This window comes from Myxocyprinus asiaticus, chromosome 11 (assembly GCF_019703515.2).
Source record: "Myxocyprinus asiaticus isolate MX2 ecotype Aquarium Trade chromosome 11, UBuf_Myxa_2, whole genome shotgun sequence".
Taxonomy (NCBI): Eukaryota; Metazoa; Chordata; class Actinopteri; order Cypriniformes; family Catostomidae; genus Myxocyprinus; species Myxocyprinus asiaticus.
Genome location: NC_059354.1, coordinates 42,524,199 through 42,543,753, shown reverse-complemented (window position 1 = coordinate 42,543,753; position 19,555 = coordinate 42,524,199). Strand labels below are relative to the sequence as shown.

Sequence of the window (19,555 nt, the reverse complement as noted above, 5' to 3'; positions counted from 1 at the left end):
TGGGCATGGTGCCGTGGGACACATCGCATGGTCGTCACGCCAATCTGTCGCCACCTCTTCAGCCCTTGGACCTACCTTGCATTTCTACGGGCAGGGGTTCCCCTAGAGCAGGTCTCCAGGTGCGTCGTGGTTATGACGGACACCTCCAAGAAGGGCTGGGGTGCCGTATTCAACGGGCATACAGCCGCTGGCTCCTGGACTGGCCCACGGCTGCGTCACGGCTGCCTCGAGTTGTTGGCAGTACTGCTCACCCTACGGAGGTTCCGGCCGTTGATCCAGGGCAAGCACGTGTTGGTCCGGATGGACAACACGGCAATGGTAGCGTACATCAACCGTCAAAGTGGTCTACGCTCCCGTTGCATGTCACAACTCGCCTGCCGTCTCCTCCTCTGGAGCCAGCAGCACCTCAAGTCGCTATGAGCCACTCACATCCCGGGCGACCTCAACACCACAGCGGACGTGCTGTCACGACAGGTTATGCTCAGGGGAGAGTGGAGACTCCACCCCCAGGTGGTCCAGCTGATTTGGAGTCGATTCGGTCGAGCACAGGTAGACCTGTTTGCTTCCCGAGAATCCTCCCACTGCCCGCTTTGGTACGTCCTGACCGAGGCACCCCTCGGTATAGACATGCTGGCACACAGCTGGCCCCCGGGATTACGCAAATATGCATTTCCCCCATAATAGTTTTCTGTATACTACACTACACTACAAGTTAGTTTAGTCTACTACACTCAGGCAATCAATTTCTTATATTTTGTTGTTCACAAATCTCCAATTTAGAGTCCAAGTCAAGTCACAAATCAATTTATTTGCGAGTCTCAAACTTGAGTTTCTCTGGTTTATCCAGTTAAATTGTATTCCCAATGGAATTACTTCCAAATTATTTTAGAAATTCCATTCATATTCCTTTAGGATTTTCTGACAAGGGTTAGTTGACTGTCACAAAATGTCCCTACTTGCACAGACCCTGTGCATAGACCCTGTGCAAGGTCAGGGAGGATGAGGAGCAGGTCGTCCTAGTAGCACCCTACTGGCCCACCCAGACGTGGTTCTCGGACCTCACGCTCCTCATGACAGCCCCCCAGTGAATTCCCCTGAGGAAGGACCTTCTTTCTCAGGGATGGGGCACCATCTGGCACCCGCGTCCAGACCTCTGGAATCTCCACATCTGGCCCTTGGATGGGACGCAGAAAACCTAAGTGGCCTACCACCCATGGTGGTAGACACGATCACTCAGGCTAGGGCTCCCTCTACGAGGTGCCTGTATGCCTTGAAGTGGTGTCTGTTCGCTAAGTGGTGTTCTTCCCGACGCGAAGACCCCCAGAGGTGCGCAGTCAGATAGGTGCTTTCCTTCCTGCAGGAGAGGCTGGAGGGGCAGCTGTACCCCTCCACCTTGAAGGTGTATGTAGCTGCCATTTCAGCACATCGCGATGCAGTGGATGGTAAGTATTTGGGGAAGCACGACTTGATCATCAGGTTCCTGAGAAGCACTAGGAAGTTGAATCCCTACAGACCACGCCTCATCCCCTCATGGGACCTCTCTGTAGTCCTTCAGGGTCTACGGGGAGCTCCCTTTGAACCCCTGGAGTCAGTTGAGCTAAAGGCACTCTCTTGAAGACTGCCCTCCTGACTGCGCTCACTTCCATCAAGAGGGTAGTGGACCTGCAGGCATTCTCTGTCAGCAAATCATGCCTGGAGTTCAGTCCGGGTTACTCTCACGTGATCCGGAGACCCCGACCAGGCTATGTGCCCAAGGTTCCCACGACCCCTTTTAGAGAGCAGGTGGTGAACATCCAAGCGCTGCCTCAGTAGCTTTAGAAGCTCCGAGCAGCTCTTTGTCTGCTTTGGTGGACAGCGGAAAGGAAGTGCTGTATACAAACAGAGGATCACCCACTGGGTCGTTGACTCCATCGTGATGGCATATCACGCTCAGGACATACAGCCCCCCGTGGTGTTATGAGCCCACTCTACTAGGAGTGTAGCGGCCTCCTTGGCAGACATCTGCATCTGCAGAGCAGCAGGCTGGGCAAAACCCAACACCTTTGCGAGGTTCTACAATCTCCAGGTTGAGCCGGTTTTGTCCTGTGTATTGTCAGGTACGAGCAGGTAAGTTTCGGGAAACCTGGCCGGGTGTACCGCTTGCGCATAGCGCCTTTCCCCTCCCTTGAGGTGAAGACGTGTGCTTTTGACTCCCAGTCGTGTTCACAAACTGTGATCCCTGGATGAATTTCTTCCTTAGCCCTGTGGCAGACGAGTTTGCGGAGAAACTCGCTGCCGGACCAGTACACGTGCTAATTAGGCCCTGTACTGGGGTAGGTGCTCCACATGTGCTGGTTCCCCATAGGTGACCCCATGTGATATTTTCCACTAAATCATTTCCCTGTCAGTAAACTGTGTCTTCCTTGGGCAGAGGCCCCTCTGCCCCCGGTCACCATGTTTGTAGAAACTCCTCCCCCCTCGGGTAGGACCTACCATGCGACTTCTCCACATAACATACTTCCAACAAGACTCGGTAAGACCATGTGATGTATTTCCACTCAAAATACCCCTACCTCCTCTGGGCGGGGGGTGTGGTCTCTGCAGTGTCTTCCCCTTGGTAGTGACACCCCCCCACCCGACATAGACATTTATGGCCCCCAGTCGGTTAACAATTTCCACTCTTTTTGGGGAGAAAAGAGAGGAAAAGAGGACACGGCTGGGCTAGCCTGTCCCTATTTGTTGGGCAGTTGACTTGTTCCTGAAGGACCTTTCGACACTCATAAGAGCATTGGGGGAGGTTACGTGAAGGCCTGGTGCACTGGCTACAAGGCACACAGCGGTCTGCCCATCTCGCACCGCCAGTCCACATAACACAGTTCAGCTAGTTGTGGTGTTTTGTATAGGGACCCCTAGTGCCACTACATTGACACAACGTCGAGTGAGTGACAGATAGGGAACATCCTGGTTACTTTCGTAACCTCTGTTCTCTGATGGAGGGAACGAGACATTGTGTCCCTCTTGCCACAACACTGAACTACCCGCTGAAATGGCCGGGACCTTGTATCGGCTCCTCAGCACAAAACCTGAATGAGGTGTTGCATACCAGCTCCTTTTATACCCGTATGTCCGGGGGAGTGGCATGCAAATTCCACTCGCCAATTTCCATTGGTCTTTTTTCAAAAGCAGAGGTGTTTGGGGTTCCCAAGAGTGACCCCTAGTGTCACTACATCGACACAACATCTCGTTCCCTCCATCAGGGAACGGAGGTTACGAAAGTAACCAGGACGTTTTGTGACAGTCAACTAACCCTTGTCAGAAAATCCTAAAGGAATATGAATGGAATTTCTAAAATAATTTGGAAGTAATTCCATTGGGAATACAATTTAACTGGATAAACCAGAGAAACTCAAGTTTGAGACTCGCAAATAAATTGATTTGTGACTTGACTTGGACTCTAAATTAGAGATTTGTGAACAACAAAATATAAGAAATTGATTGCCTGAGTGTAGTAGACTAAACTAACTTGTAGTGTAGTGTAGTATACAGAAAACTATTAATAAAAGGGACTTGAGACTTGACTTGACAAAAGACCAAAACTTGAAGGGTAGTTCACCCAAAAAATTAAAATTCTCTCATCATTTACTCACCCTCATGCCGTCCCAGATGTGTATGAATTTCTTTCTTCAGCACAAAGATTTTTAGAAGAATATCTCAGCTCTGTAGGTCCATACAATGCAAGTGAATGGTGACCAGACCTTTGTAGCTCCAAAAATCACAAATAATCCATAGGACTCCAGTGGTTAAATCCATATATTCAGAAGTGATATAACAGGTGTGGGTGAGAAACAGATCAAAATGTAAGCTAAATCTCCACTTTCACTTTTTCATTGGAAAGACACATGTGTTGCATGTTTAGTTTCACTTTCACATCTTCACAAAAAAAGGACTAAATATTGATCCGTTTTTCACCCACACCAATTATATTGCTTCTGAAGATAACGATTTAAACACTGGAGACATGTGGATTACTTTTAGGTTTCCTTTATGTGATTTTTTTGGGACTACAAAGGACTTGCATTGTATGGACCTACAGAGCTGAGATATTTTTCAAAAAACCTTCGTCTGTGTTCTGCTGAAGAAAGAAAGTCATACACATCTGGGATGGCATGAGGGTGAGTAAATGATAAGAGAATTTTCATTTTTGGGTGAACTATCCCTTTAACTTAGATTTGTCCTCGAACAATTCCTCACTCATTGACATGGTCTATGTGAAACAATTATGACCATGTCTGGTCATAAGAAAAACTGAAATTCTTACTATTGCATTTATTTTTTCAGAATATAACTCAGTTATAAGATTACCTGACAAGAAATTTTAATTAGAGTTCCTGTAGGATTTGTTGACAAAGGATTAAGAGTTAAAATGGAACATCAAGCTATATACTCACATCATTGGGAATGGTGAGTTCATGAGTACTGGCCGGGGGACTGGCATCCAGACCTGGATCAGAGAGCAGAGGGTATGTCGAGAGACAGCCTATAGGATAAACAGCATTGCAAACACACTCTGGAAGGAGCTAACTCTGAGTGTGAGCTTTGGAAAAACAGTGGCCTTAATGGACCTTGTCCATTAGCGCAAGCAAGGCAACTTTGTTCTGGAGGCCTTTTTTCACCTTAAACTAGCTTTAATATCTCTGGTGGCTCTCATGTCTTCTCGTCTGGAAAGTCAAAGTTCTCTGTGTCCTTGGTCTGACACTAACATATATTAAATATATGTTTGATATGATATATGAGATGTATGTGTGAATAGCAATGTTCTATTCAGTACATGGGGATTGGATTTGCACTTAATAACAGTTCAAAATGTGCTTGTAAGAGACAAGAATACAGAAGATTTGAAGTGTTTATTAAGATGTATACATACATTTATGGCTTCATGGTAGTGTGTTGAGGTTTGTACAAAATCAAAACACTGATATGCTTCTCTTGAGCCAGTTTCTGAAGGGCAGGAAAGATTGCATAGCAATCAGTAATTCCTTTCAAGTACAAGTATACACATTCTACACCATTAGTCCCCTGTACGTGACAACGCTGCTAAGCCTGAACACCTTACTATCTTTTATCCTGATGCAGAGATTTGTCTCTGTATAAAAAATAGTAGAGCACTTAACATAAAGTTTACAAAAACATTTTAGGGTAAATCATAGCTCTGTTAGTATAACACTGACGTGTTGTATTTATTGCTAAGCCTTTTGTTCGCTTAAATATAAATAAATAAATAAATAAAAATATTGAGTTGAAAAATATTGAACTAAAACTTAAACTTAAACTAAAAATAAACATATAGTGAATAGCAAGATATTAAACAAAAATATAAACTTAATTAAACTTAATCTAAAAACAAAATAACATTTAAAATGTAAATGAGTTTCCATAAATAGTGTAAATAAATGTGTGAATGAATAAAAAACATTAAACTCAAACTCAAACTCAAACTTATTTTAAGCTTTAACTAAAAATAAATTAAATTAGAATAAGTTTAAATAAATAAATAATTACAATAGTACAATATCAAACGTCTCGGTTACTGTCGTAACCTCTGTTCCCTGATGGAGGGAATGAGACTTTGTGTCAATGTAGTGACACTAGGAGTTGCTCTTGAGAGCCCCGAACACCTCAGATTTTTGAGAAAAGTCCAATGAGAATTGACGAGTGGAATTTGCATGCCACTCCCCCGGATATAGGGGTATAAAAGGAGCTGGCTCGCAACCACTCATTCAGGTTTTGTGCTGAGGAGCCGAGACAGGGTCCCGGCCATTTCAGTGGGTAGTACAGCGTTGCGGCAGGGGGGACACAACATCTTGTTCCCTCCATCAGGGAACGGAGGTTACGACAGTAACCGAGACATTCCCCTTCTGTCACTCACTCGACGTTGTGTCGATGTAATGACACTAGGGGTCCCTATAAGAAACGCCACAACTAACTGAACCATGTCACGTGGACTGCCGGTGCAGGTGCAAGCAAGCTGCTGCGTGTGTAGTAGCAGGTGCACCGGTCTGCACGTAGCCTCCCCCAATGCCCCAAAAAACAATGTATAGTTCCCCACATCCCTGGGGTGGGGGGTGGGGGGGGAGAGACGTATCTAGTATGGAAGCAGGCCGCATCTATGTTTTCTCTCCACAGAGTATTCAGTTATTCGGCTGGGGCCATTTTAACACTCAATATATGCACCGGGGAAGGTGTTCTTTTCCTATCCTATAATTTCAGGGGGAAAAGACCCCACAGAGACCACATCCTGCCTGGAGGGGAGGTAACATGTGGCAAGCACGTCATGTGGGTTCAGAGCCACACATGGAAGAGGTGCGGTGGTAGGTCCTGCCTGAAAGGGAAGGAGCTCTACAAACACACCGACCGGGACAGAAAGGGTGCTGTCAAAGGGAAGGGAGACGCAGGTCTGCCGACAGGGAGACCATACTGCGGAAAATACATCACAGGGGGTTACCGGAGTAACCGGCACCTGTGGATCACCTACCTCAGTAAGGGCATATTAGCACACGTACTGGTTCCGGCTGTGAATTCCTCCGCTGAATTCATGAGCCACAGGGCTAGGGAGAAAGGACATCCAGGGTTCACGGTTTCGTGAACTCGCATGGGAAAAGCAGCGCACATCTTCGCCTCTTTGGAGGGAAAAGGCACTATACGCAAGCGACACACCCGGCCAGCTGTCCGTATTCCCGAACTTACCTGTTCATACCTGACAGAACACAGGACAAAACCGGCTCAACCCAGAGATTGTAAAATCTCACCAAGGTATTGGGTGTCGCCCAGCCCGCTGCCCTGCAGATGTCTGCTAGAGAGGTGCCATGGGCAAATGCACGCAAGGATGCCAGACTCCTTGTGGAGTGTGCTCATATGGAGACAGCGTTCCCTTTCCGCTGTCCGCCAAAGCAGACAAAGAGCTGCTCAGAGCTTCTAAAGCTCTGTGTGCGATACAAGTAGATGTGCAAAGTACGCACTGGACACAGCAAAGACAAGGCTGGGTGCGCATCCTCATGGGCAGCGCTTGCAGGTTCACCACCTGATCCCTGAAGGGGGTTGTGGGAACCTTGGGCACATAGCCCGGCTGGGGTCTCAGGATTACGTGAGAGTCACCCGGACCAAACTCCAGGCAGGTGTCGCTGACAGAGAACGCTTTCTGGTCCCCAACTCTCTTGATGGAGGTGAGCGCAATCAGGAGGGCAGTCTTCAAGGAGAGGGCTTTCAATTTGACTGACTCTAGCGGCTCAAAGGGGGCTCCGTGAAGGCTCAGGAGGACCATGGTGAGATCCCATGAGGGGAACAGGCGCGGCCTAGGAGGATTCAGCCTCCGGGCACCTCTCAGGAACCTGATGATCAGGTCATGCTTCCCTAAGGACTTCCGCCCACTGTATCATGGTGTGCCGCTATGGTGGCCACATACACCTTCAAGGTGGAGGGGGACATCCATTCCTCCAGCCTTTCCTGCAGGAAGGAAAGCACTGCACATCTCTGAGGGTCTTCAGCTCGGAAAGAACACCAATTCACGAACCGACGCCACTTCAGGGTATAAAGCTACCTCGTGGAGGGAGCTCTGGCCTGAGTGATCGTGTCTACCACTGCTGGTGGTAGACCACTTAGGTCTTCCACGTCCCATCCAAGGGCCAGACATGGAGGTTCCAGAGGTCTGGGCGTGGGTGCCAGATGGTGCCCCGTCCCTGAAAAAGAAGGTCCTTCCTCAGGGGAATTCACCAGGTAGGGGCTGTCACGAGGAGCGTAAGGTCTGAGAACCAAGTCTGGGTGGGCCAATATGGGGCCACGAGGGTGCCGCCGCAGGGGGATGCCCTCGGCGAGCAGACTGGATACGGTATCTTGAGCCACACTGGGGCAAGATGTGTTGTATAGCCTCCATCTGCTTCCTCACCGCTGAGAACTGCTGGGCGAAGTCCTCGACGGTGTCGTCGAATAGGCCGATCTGGGAGATGGGGGCGTTGAGAAAGCGAACCTTGTCTGCGTCCCTCATCTCGACCAGATTCAGCCACAGGTGGTGTTCCTGGACCACGAGGGTGGACATCGCCTGCCCGAGTGCTCGCACCGTGACCTTCGTCACGAGGTTGGTCATTGAGCGCAGCTCCTGCATCACATCGGGATCAGGATTACCCATGTGCAGTTCCTTTAGTGCCTTGGCCTGGTGTACTTTCAGGAGGGCCATGGCATGCAGGGCAGAGGCGGCCTGACCAGCGGTGCTGTAGGATTTGGCCGTCAGAGATGACATCATCCTATAGGCCTTGGAAGGGAGTGCCGGGCGATCCTGCCAGGTGGCTGCACTTCGAGGGTAGTGAGAGTGGACGAGCTGGGAGGTCGGTTTCAGGCAGAAAAAGGTGCCCTCCACGACCTCGTCAGCTCGTCGTGCACTTCCGGGAAGAAAGGGACCGGGGTGGGGGGGGGGCATGGCTGTTAGTGGCGTCCCGAAACCAGGAACCAATCATCTAGCTGCGAGGGCTCAGGGGAGGGTGGAAGGTTCCACTCCAACACGACACACGCGGTGGCCCAGGCAAGCATGGCAGTCATCCCACCTCAGACTGGGCGGGCTGACCCGAAGGTGGCAGCCCAGTCGAGTCCTCGGCATCTGATATTGCCAGTACACTCTCCGATGCAGCGATCGAGCACTCATCCCACTCCGGAGCACCGAAAGGGACAGTAAGCTGGCCCTGGGGTGAGCTGGTCTCCTCTCGGAACTCGCTGGGGGCAAACGAGCATGCTGGGGAATGGGAGGTCCTCGGGGATTTACCTGGTGGAGCCGCATCCATTGAAGCCCCCAAATCGCCTCCAGCGCCAGCCGGGCCGGCCTTGTACCCGGAGGTAAAAGGGGAGTTGCGGGGGGCGGCTAGAGTGGCTTTCCCCCGGAAGAAGGAAAGCCGCGACCGCAACGTTGCCATGGTCATATTCTCGCAATGAGAACATGAACCATCCACGAATGCTGCCTCAGTGTGATCGCTGCCCAGACACGTGAGGCAGCGCCCATGGCCGTCAGAAGCGGAGAGATAGCGACCGCATCCAGGAATCACACAAAGACGGAAAGGCATCTTTATAAAGATGCATCTTTAAAAAGATGTTCAACATCAATGTGTGTGCTCTAATAGAGAAAATATGATCTTTAGCAAGAATATACACACTTTTAGTGCTGTCGAAGCGCCCAGGGACGAAATCTGCACTCATCATGCAGAAGGAAAGAAAGCCGCTGGAAATGTGCCGTATATCCAACAGCATACGCTTCTTAAGAGGTGAATGGAACAGCAGTAGTATTCAGCTCGCTGACAGTACAACCGCTTGGCTCCGAAGAAAAAGTCTGAATGAGTGGTTGCGAGCCAGCTCCTTTTATACCCGTATGTCCGGGGGAGTGGCATGCAAATTCCACTCGCCAATTCTCATTGGCCTTTCTCAAAAATCTGAGGTGTTCGGGGCTCTCAAGAGCGATCCCTAGTGTAGGAAGGGGAACTTAAACTTAATTTAATAAAACATTTAATTAAGATTAAATAATGTGTGAATAAATAAATAAATATAGTAGCAAAATATTTTATTAAAAAAATTAAAAACGAAATTTAAATAAGTTTCAATAAAAAATTGAGTAGCAAAATATTTATCTAAAAATGTATTAAACTTAAACTAAAAATAAAATACAATTCAAATAAGTGACTTTAAATAGTGTGCAGCAAAATATTAAAACTAAAACTTAACTTAAACTTTTTACTAAAAATAAAATACAATTTAAATATAAATGTTTCAATAAATAAGTAGCGAGTTGCAAAATATGATAATGAAACCTAAATTTAAATTAAAAATAAAATAAACATATAACTAAGAAATGCCACAAAGCAAAGAGCAACCACCACGGGCATGTCATGATGCTTGACATGGAACGAGAAGGAAAGAGAGAGAGAAAGAAAGACAAAGAGAGCGCCTCTACAGGTACAAAGAGAAGGAAACTTCGAAAGGGCTCGTGGGTACGTACCAGGGAAAGCAGGGGTGGTCTGTCCAAGGGGGGTAAAGGGGGTTTGCTGCATAGCCAACTGGTGGAGCTTGGTCAACTGCTGAGGGTTTGGAGGGACAGTAGAGCTAAGAGGTTATTGTTATAACACAGGCCACACCAAGAAATCAAGAAACTAAACTAGAACAAAGAGACAAAGAGGAGAAGAAGCCATGACACACTGTGGTGGAAGATCAGCAAAAAAGACAGCTGAAGATAGATAGAAACTTTAGTAGGACTTGGCCTGAGTAGGTGGGATAAGCTCAAATTGCTATATGTTTGCGAAGGCTGATTGATTAACTCTTTGATAATCCCCGTCTTAAAAACGTTACTATCCAGTCCAAACGAGCAAATCCACCATATTATCACCTTTTGATCTTTTCTAATGTAAGTACAGTATATGGAGGTCCTGTGAGTTTGATAGTTTTAATCTAGTTTTAAATTTACAGAAATTATCCAAAAATACAGTGAAACACTCTTGTAGAGTTCGGGACACTACTGACACAAGGTTCCCAGAGAGGATACACACTGTATTTTTTTCCCTTTTCCAAATCTTTTGTAAGTTGTAGAAATGTTAGGAACGTTAAGTTCTGTTCACTTATTCTAACGCAGTCACTTGTAATCAGAATCAAATGAGGCTTTTTTTCTTTTCAGTTGATTTTGATATGTGTTTTCCACAGTTTATATATATATATATATATATATATATATATATATATATATATATATATATATATATATATATATATATAGTTACTATTTTAAGAGCATTTTTATTGAAAATTGCACTGTTTAAAGAAATCTACAACTCATTCCTATGAGATGTTCTGTAAAGCTGGTCTGAACAAGCAATAGAAACCCAAGGGGAGCTTAGCAAAGGGTCAATTGAGCTCAGTTTCCCTGGTAAGCGTGATTTAGATGAGGAGATGATTAAACTTTTGGCCAAGACTAAATGTCCCTGTTTCAAGATCAGAGGTGAGTTTAGTTTGTGATATTATGTAATCTGTGTGCCATGGCTGGTACTAAATGCATAAAGGTGTGGCGTTATTACCAAGAATAATTTGTCCCTAACACACGCATGAGCCACAAGTGAACTGTTATCCATCAGGGATACGAACATGTAAAGTAAGTGCTTTAGCAACCTTAAAAAGGACAAATGGGCCTCAGGCACTCTCCATCTCACCCTCCCTGATAAAAAGTCTTTGAACGAGAGGAGACTTAAGCTGGGTGCTGTGTACACCCTCTAAAACTGAGTTTAAAGGAGGTTGAAAGGGATGTCCAACCTCGACTTGAGTGATTGCTGCGTCAGCCGAAGTGTCTCTAAGCATCAGTCACTGCCTATCGTAAATGAAAAGAACTGACGCATGCCATCACTCTGTCTCGCTGATAGATATTCATTAAGATTATATATAAGGAAAATGTAGCATTACCATCTGGATTTTGAGGGTGTTGCCATTTTGTTTAGGTAATTAATGACTTTTGAATTAAGACTTTTGAATAGCTCATTTGTGTCGAACCTGTGTGTGAACGTTTTTAAGCAGAAATCATAATTCATCTCTAAGTTCGCACTTACATTTCTTCTAAATACTGTACATGTTTATGATCAAATTTAGCATCAATTTATTTTATGAACTCAAAACCTAATGTATGCAAAATAACTTCTGGTAACTAAAATGTTATATATATATATATATATATATATATATATATATATATATATATATATATATATATATATATATATATATATATATAAACATATCTCCTCTATCTAGAGAACCTTTTCTGCACACTTGTACTCAATTCTTGGTGAATTAGACCTAAAGAGTGCAAAATCTATCTTCTGGAAAATGACAAACGTTGTCATTTCCTCCAACAGGCCAAGTCCTTAGAAGTTTGGTTTACATTTGGAGGACTGAGAACAATTTCAAATTGTAATGTGACAAAAGTTACACATCAGAAACGTCATATTAATATTACTGCTTAATATTAATAGAGAGGTCCAGGCTGAAAGCTACAGAGCCATGCAAACTGCTGATGGTGCTAGGGAGGGGAAGGGGAGGGGATTGGAGACTCACATCTGGGTGTGGAATGGCATATTGTCCCTGAATTGTGTAGGCCTAAGAAGACAGCAGGAAAAACAGAGAAGAAAAATAAAATCAACATTTTTACAAAGCTGCAAGGCCCATTAAACAAAAATTATTTGATATATAACCACTAAAGATCTATTCATATTTTACAAATATGACATTTTATTTCACATGCTGCAATGTCTTTGTTGCACTTAAGAAATGTGAATCACTTGAATGAATAGTTATTATATGTATAGTAATAATAATTGTAATAATAGTATAGTATAGTAATAATATGTAGTGACTGAACTATTTAGTGCCTTAATTACTGGCTGCTTCACACAATTAACCTATCATGTGCACACATAAATATGTATATATATTAAGTTGTCTGCAAGTCACATATAAACATGTTCCCTGTGTGGGTAAATATAAACAATAAAATAGATTATATTTCTAGATTACAAGAGATGAATAGATAACATCTTTCACCAAGTTTTGTATTTCAGTAACACCATAATGTTTAGAACTGCATATTAGGCAGCATTATACTATATTTCCATAAATGTCTTAATTTCATATTTCCTGTTTGCATTTCCGATTTCCATGTTTGAAAGAACTTGAATTTAAAGTGTGACACATATAGTTATGTCTAATTCCGGGTGCACTCAGTATTTTATTTTTATTTTATTTTTTTCATTAAAAAAAGTTTACCTCTGAGAAATGAATAGTGCTTTTGAAAAATGTTTACAAATATTTACTTACATTAAAATGATATGAATATTATTTTGCATGGAACTGCCTCATAGGGGCCGATACAATGAGATCATATGACCAGCCAAATATTACTCATATTATCCAAGTATATTTCTTCAATAGCATCGGTAACTGAAAGCTATTCCTTTTGCAGCTAGCTGTCAGTGTAAGTCCAAGACGACTACCATATCGACCAGCACAACATCAACAGAAAAAAAATGACTGAGCGCACTTTTAAATTGGAGGTACTTCTTGTATGTAGAAGTCATAACATGTCATCTATGGTGGTGTTGGATGAAGTGCCTGTTTGTGGGTTATATTGAAAAGATGTTGCAAGCTTTGTAAAGGATATTATTATTAATCAAAGGAATTTTAGATTAGTGGATATTTTTTTTTTTTTCTACAAACAGTGTATTTTGTACTGGTTAGCGAATGAGTGGGTTTGATAGCATATCCCTTTAATATTTATAACTTGACATATAAAGGTTTTTTAAATCTCAAATTAATGCAAATCCAGGTCGACAAACACTGTCAAAGTATTTTCTCACAGCCGCACATAGTGATCCACTTGTGCTTAGTTCAAGCTTTGAAAACATTAAAAGGATATGATATTTGCTCTGGGAGGGAGGAGTTTATTTTGCAATAAGTATTTTGCAAGTTATAAATTGTGAGACTGGTGGAGTGAACAACATTACTTAAAAGTTCAAGCACACTCAAAGCAGCAATAATGTATTCATTGCCATCTAAAGGTGAAGTGAGTAATTTTTGTAATGTTTAAATAATGTCTCCTTTCCCAGTTTGATGTGCAGAGCAACCCCAGTATTAGTTAGTGATAAGTAGGTAAGTTGACTTCACAAAGAGTGTAAACACTGTGGCGTTTTTAAAACATTGCTCTGCTTGAGTTTTACGACGTGTTGATTTCTGGCTCAACTAAAGGTTGAGGAAATTAAGAATATTATTATGCAATAGCAATACAGTACACACCGATCAGCCACAACATTTAAACCACCTGCCTAATATTGTGTAGGTCCCCCTCGTGCCGCCAAAACAGCACCAACCCTCATCTCAGAATAACATTCTGAGACGCTATTCTTCTCACCACAATTGTACAGAGCGGTTATCTGAGTTACCGTAGACTTTGTCAGTTCGAACTCGTCTGGCCATTCTCTGTTGACCTCTCTCATCAAAAAGGCATTTCTGTCCACAGAACTGCCGCTCACTGGATGTATTTTGTTTTTGGCAACATTCTGAGAGACTGTTGTACATGAAAATCCCAGGAGATCAGCAGTTACAGAAATCCTCAAACCAGCCCATCTGGCACCAACAATCATACCACGGTCCAAATCACTGAGATCACATTTTTTCCCCCATTCTGATGGTTGATGTGAACATTAACTGAAGCTCCATACCCGTATATGCATGATATTCTACACTGCACTGATGCCACACGATTGGCTGATTAGATAATCGCATGGATGATTGTTGGTGCCAGACTGGCTGGTTTGAGTATTTCTGTAACTGCTGATCTTCTGGGATTTTCACGCAAAACTGTCTCTAGAATTTACTCAGAATGGTGCCAAAAACAAAAAACAAAAATCCAGAGAGCGGCAGTTGTGTGGACGGAAATGCCTTGTTGATGAGAGAGGTCAACAGAGAATGGCCAGACTGGTTCGAACTTACAAAGTCTACGGTAATTCAGATAACCTCTCTGTACAATTGTGGCAGGTTGGTGCTGTTTGGTAGCACGAGGGGGACCTACACAATATTAGGCAGGTGGTTTTAATGTTGTGGCTGATCGGTGTATGTCTAACCCAATTTATGCACTTTTTTAATGCATCATTTTCTTCACCTTTTTTATAGTATGCACCTCATTCCAAATCTAGACAATATCTCTCATTAACTTTGTATGGTAACTTAAAAAGTAAAAATTTGTGATTATTCAACAATAAAGTGAAACAGAAGCGCTTTGACTTCAAAACATGTTAAAAGGATAGTTCACCCAAATATGAAAATTCTCTCATCATTTACTCACCCTCATGCCATCCCAGATGTGTATGACTTTCTTTCCTCTGCAGAACACAAATGATGATTTTTAGAAGAATATTTCAGCTCTTTAGGTCCGTACAACGCAAGTGAATAGGTGCCAAAATTTTTACGCTCCAAAAAACACATAAAGGCATCATATAAGTAATCCATACGACTACAGTGTTTTCATCATATCTTCAGAAGTGATATGATAGGTGTGGGTGAGAAACAGATCAATCAAAAGATTATTTTTTGCAGAAAATTCTTCTCCCTGCCCAGGTGGCGGCGATATGCATGAAGAATGTGAATCACCAAAAACACAAGAAAATGAATGTGAAAGTTAAAGTGGAGATTGACTGAGTAGGGAGGAGAATTTATAGTGAAAAAGCACTTAAATATTTATCTGTTTCTCACCCACACCTATCATGTCACTTCTGAAGACATGGATTTAACCACTGGAGTCTTATGGATAACTTTTATGCTGACTTATGTGATTTTTGGAGCTTCAGAATTTTAGCACCCATTTACTTGCATTGTATGGACCAAAATTCTTCTTAAAATCTTCATTTGAGTTCAGCAGATGAAAGAAAATCATACACATCTAGGATGGCATGAGGGTGAGTAAATGATGAAAGAATTTTCATTTTTGGGTGAACTATTCCTTTAAGCAATCCACAATGTGGATTAAAAGTGAACTGCACTCAGAACACCTCCCAAGTGTTCATTTGAAGCATTCACATACTGCTCATCCACTACTGCACCAGAAAGAGATATATGAACTGCACATTTCTCTATTTGCTAAAATTCCCTTTATCTGGATGACAATATGTTATTGGAATTTAACGATCACGTTTAGGTCTATCTCAGATCATCAGTATCAGGTGATTACGTAAACATTACGACAAGTCTAGGTGCAGAAATTACTCACTTCACATTTAAAGTGCTGCTGCACATATTTTAAGAATACATTGAAAATATGTCATGACTGAAGACCAGATTCTGCTTTTTACTGCACCCATTGAGGACCTATCAGTGTGCTCGTTAACAATCTAAAGCTCCTCCCTCTCTGGTTAGGATGGCGTGACTTCATGCGAGTGAGAAGGTGAGAAAACCTGAGTGGACTAACAGGCAGTGGCTGGTGCTGCAGTAAAAGGCTGAGGTTTGCTGCGGACGCCGCCAGCGGGTCGGCTCTTACCTGGCCACCTGAAAAAATGACGGGGGTGGAGGCGGGCTTTGGGCGATAGGGAATGGTGGCACCTTTCGGTGGGGACTAGGAGAGGGGAAGAGGTAAGAGGCAGAAACAGAGTTAGACCAGGAAAAAGAAAGTGTAGACAGGTAAGTGATTGAGTGTTTGTGTGGTACAGTTGTTCAAAAGCAAAGGCAGGAAATATCACAGATTTTGTGAGGCTCAGCTTAAGGATTTGCATTCACTAGACTATGTGCTTCAGTTTAGCCTGAATTCTCTACTGTACAAAAATAAATAAATAAACCAGGTACAAAGGTGGGGGAAAGTCGCTTTGAGGAACCAATTCTGCAAGTGGCATCCAGTTTTCATGGATTTTGTGTCTTAAAGTTTGGTTGTTTGATCAAATAATCACATTTGTAATAAAATAATATATTTTTATTAATAATAAAAAATAAGATGTTAAACATCACAGCTAATATTAATTTGTGTAATATAACTTTTCTGAAAATTCTGTCATTATTTACTTATCCTCATGTCATTCCAAACCTGTACGCTGTAATTTTTTCACATTTTTAAATGGTATGGAAAAGTCTTTCCATACCATTTATAGTGACCCAAAACATATATATATATATATATATATAGTGTAGATGTGGCATTTTTAAATCTGGACATGAACTTGGTCTAGTTACGAGCTTTGGCGGAGGGAAAGATCAATAAATAACAACTTAAATTTTGTTTGTTCCACAAACAGGTTATTAAATGACTAAAAGTTTAAAAACTTTCACAAATCATATGGACTGCTATTATTATTATTTTTTTTTTTTATTTAAAGGTGAACTCAGTAATTTTTTTAAGTATATCAAAGTGGCATACAATGGCTTACACTGACACCTAGTGGTGTGGATGCTGCATCATTCAAACACCGCAGTTTTCAGTTACAGTACCAATGCAAATTCACTATGCACACAAACCAGGATTAATTTAATCCATGAATGAAAGTGTCCAATAACAGGGTGGTTGCTGAGATTAAGCCAGCAGTATTCAGCTGGTCATGTGACGCTAACATGGCTGCCCCCATGAGGGTGCCCCTGCCCCATGTAGACTAAAAGAGCTTTTATAAGGTTACTAATATGACTGAACTTTTCATCTCACATGAGTGGTAATGATTTTATACATTTGTTTCAAAATGACTATTAATTTCTTTAGAAGTAAAACTTTTTAAATTAGGAAAAAAATTACTGAGTGAACCTTTAAAGTACCATAATAGTTAGTGCCTCATTTTGATCTTGACAGACATGGTCACTATAAACTAGTGTTTTATGAGCAGCATAAAGATTTTTCAAAATATTCTCCATAAAATTGTCCTTTTGTGTTTCGTGTAAAAAATAACAGCATACAGATTTGGAACAACATTAGGTTAGGTAAATAATGACAGAATATTTATTTTTGGGTGAACTATTTCTTTAAAGGACACTAATTGAACAAGTATGTCCCCATACCGTACCTCCAGCATGACCACACATATCTGTTTGACACACTGGATGATGGCTTCCGGGGTGCCGGAGATTGTCACTGCACGCTCTGTGGAGTTGGGCAGCATGTCCCCTGCTACCTGCACCTGAGCTCCTGTGGACTGGAGCAAGAGAAAAAAAGAACAAACCATTATTCAGACTCTCTGCTGCAGTAGAATGTGTGATTTGTTCTAAGACTCCACTGTGACTTGCATTTTGCTCTCAGGGGAATGCCTGGCCAAATGTTGCCGACACATCTTCATGCAAGCACATGTTAAGTCATTAGGGTGCTTTCACACTAGAGCTTTTGGTGCAGCTGGAGACATTATTGTAAGCAGAGACATTATACATAAGGGGAGGAGACAGTATAATCTAACTCGCGTTCGGACCAAGCAATTGAACCAAGTGTAAAAACAGCCTTTTTAAAGAAAAGATCTTTGTCTTGATTTCCATACTGCTTTACAAACTAGGCTTGTTGAAGTTACATAGGCCAGTGCATATTTGGTGGTAAGAAATTTTAATTCCAGGATCTGACTGTAAGAATAAGGGTGGAGTTTTCTACCTCTCTCATCTCTTTGATTTTTGAGCCTCCTTTGCCAATGAGGGAGCCGCACTGACTGGCTGGCACCACGAGACGCAAAGTCACAGGGGGCTTACTGGTGGCTGGGCTGTTGCTCATGGAGTTGATTATATCCTGAAGAAATATAACAAGCCAGTGCAACATAATGAGCGAAATAACTTTGATAAAGCTAAACCAACAGAATGGGTCCTGTTATTTACATCACATTCCTCTGTTATATTGCAAACTGAACATCAGGATAGCACCTCTTCAAACTTGTATGCGATCATAGCGAAGGCCTTGAAGATGGCATCTGTAGGTCCAGTGATGGTGACGATCCTTTCAGGACAGTTTCCTTCTGAGATGTTGATGCGAGCACCACTCTGTTGGATGACAAAAGTCAAGATAAAGATACATTTAAAGACACAATTAAATCAAAGTTGGACCTATTTACTGTCTAAATGCACATTCCTGGTCTTATTGTGCAGGATAAATCTGAGTGCATTGTTTCAAAGGGGGAGGGGAAAAAAATGTAAATGTAACCCATCAAAATGAAATAACTTTCTTTGCCTGTGAAACGACTTTCCTACTTTTTCTACCTCTGCACTTTATCCACCTGACTCCTTTCTGGTATGTAACACAGTTATGATTCAATCAGTTCCTGATGGATAAAATCAAGTCCCGCTCGACATTTTTTCTTGTTTAATACCTGTTTCACATGGAAAGTGAAAGTAAACATACCTCTTCACGCATCTTCTTCACAGTTTCCCCTTTCTATATTATGGAGACATATGGAAAGTTTAGATCCTTTAATTTCATGGCTTAAAGGGATAGTCCACCCAAAAATGAAAACTCATTATTTACTTACCCTCAAGCCATACCAGATGTGTATGACTTTATTTCTTCTGCAGAACACAAATTAAGATTTTTAGAATAATATCTCAGCAGGTTTGCACAATGCAAGTGAATAGTGGCCAGAACTTTGAAGATCCAAAAATCACATATAGTCAGCATAAAAGTAATCCATAACACTCCAGAGGTTAAATCCATGTCTTCATAAGTGATTTAATAGGTTTGGTGAGAAACAATTCAATATTTAAGCCTTTTTTTTTTTTTTTTTTTTTTTTTAACTATAAATCTCCACTTTCACAGTTCTAGCCACCTTTCACATGCATTGTGTGGACCTCGAGAGCTGAGATATTCTTCTAAAAATCTTCATTTGTGTTCTGCAGAAGAAAGAAAGTCTCACACACACCTGGGATGGCAAGAGGGTGAATAAATGGTGAGAGAATTTTCATTTTTGGGTGAACTAACCCTTTAAAACCTTTGGAATATTTATTTTTTTATGTAAATTAAATAAGTCTATTTCAATATCTGGCATACCTTTCCAATGATGCTTCCGACTTCCTGCAAAAATAAAAA

At 42.5% G+C, this 19,555-nt stretch overlaps 1 protein-coding gene across 13 annotated transcripts in view; it reads right to left on the bottom strand.

Annotated features, from left to right (window-relative positions):
* The window catches only part of LOC127447921 (poly(rC)-binding protein 3), a 95,867-nt gene that overhangs the window by 8,510 nt on the left and 67,802 nt on the right, over window positions 1–19,555 (bottom strand). For 5 of the 13 annotated variants that reach the window (XM_051710131.1, XM_051710130.1, XM_051710134.1 and 2 more), the window contains 9 exons: window positions 19,517–19,540; window positions 18,875–18,907; window positions 18,400–18,516; window positions 18,137–18,268; window positions 17,568–17,696; window positions 16,001–16,144; window positions 12,100–12,141; window positions 10,007–10,085; window positions 4,428–4,480 (listed from right to left, as the gene is read on the bottom strand). In XM_051710131.1, coding sequence (XP_051566091.1) covers window positions 4,428–4,480; window positions 10,007–10,085; window positions 12,100–12,141; window positions 16,001–16,144; window positions 17,568–17,696; window positions 18,137–18,268; window positions 18,400–18,516; window positions 18,875–18,907; window positions 19,517–19,540 — 753 coding nt within the window. The remainder of the gene's footprint in view (window positions 1–4,427; window positions 4,481–10,006; window positions 10,086–12,099; window positions 12,142–16,000; window positions 16,145–17,567; window positions 17,697–18,136; window positions 18,269–18,399; window positions 18,517–18,874; window positions 18,908–19,516; window positions 19,541–19,555) is intronic. The other 8 variants (XM_051710133.1, XM_051710136.1, XM_051710137.1 and 5 more) reach the window with 4 other exon arrangements.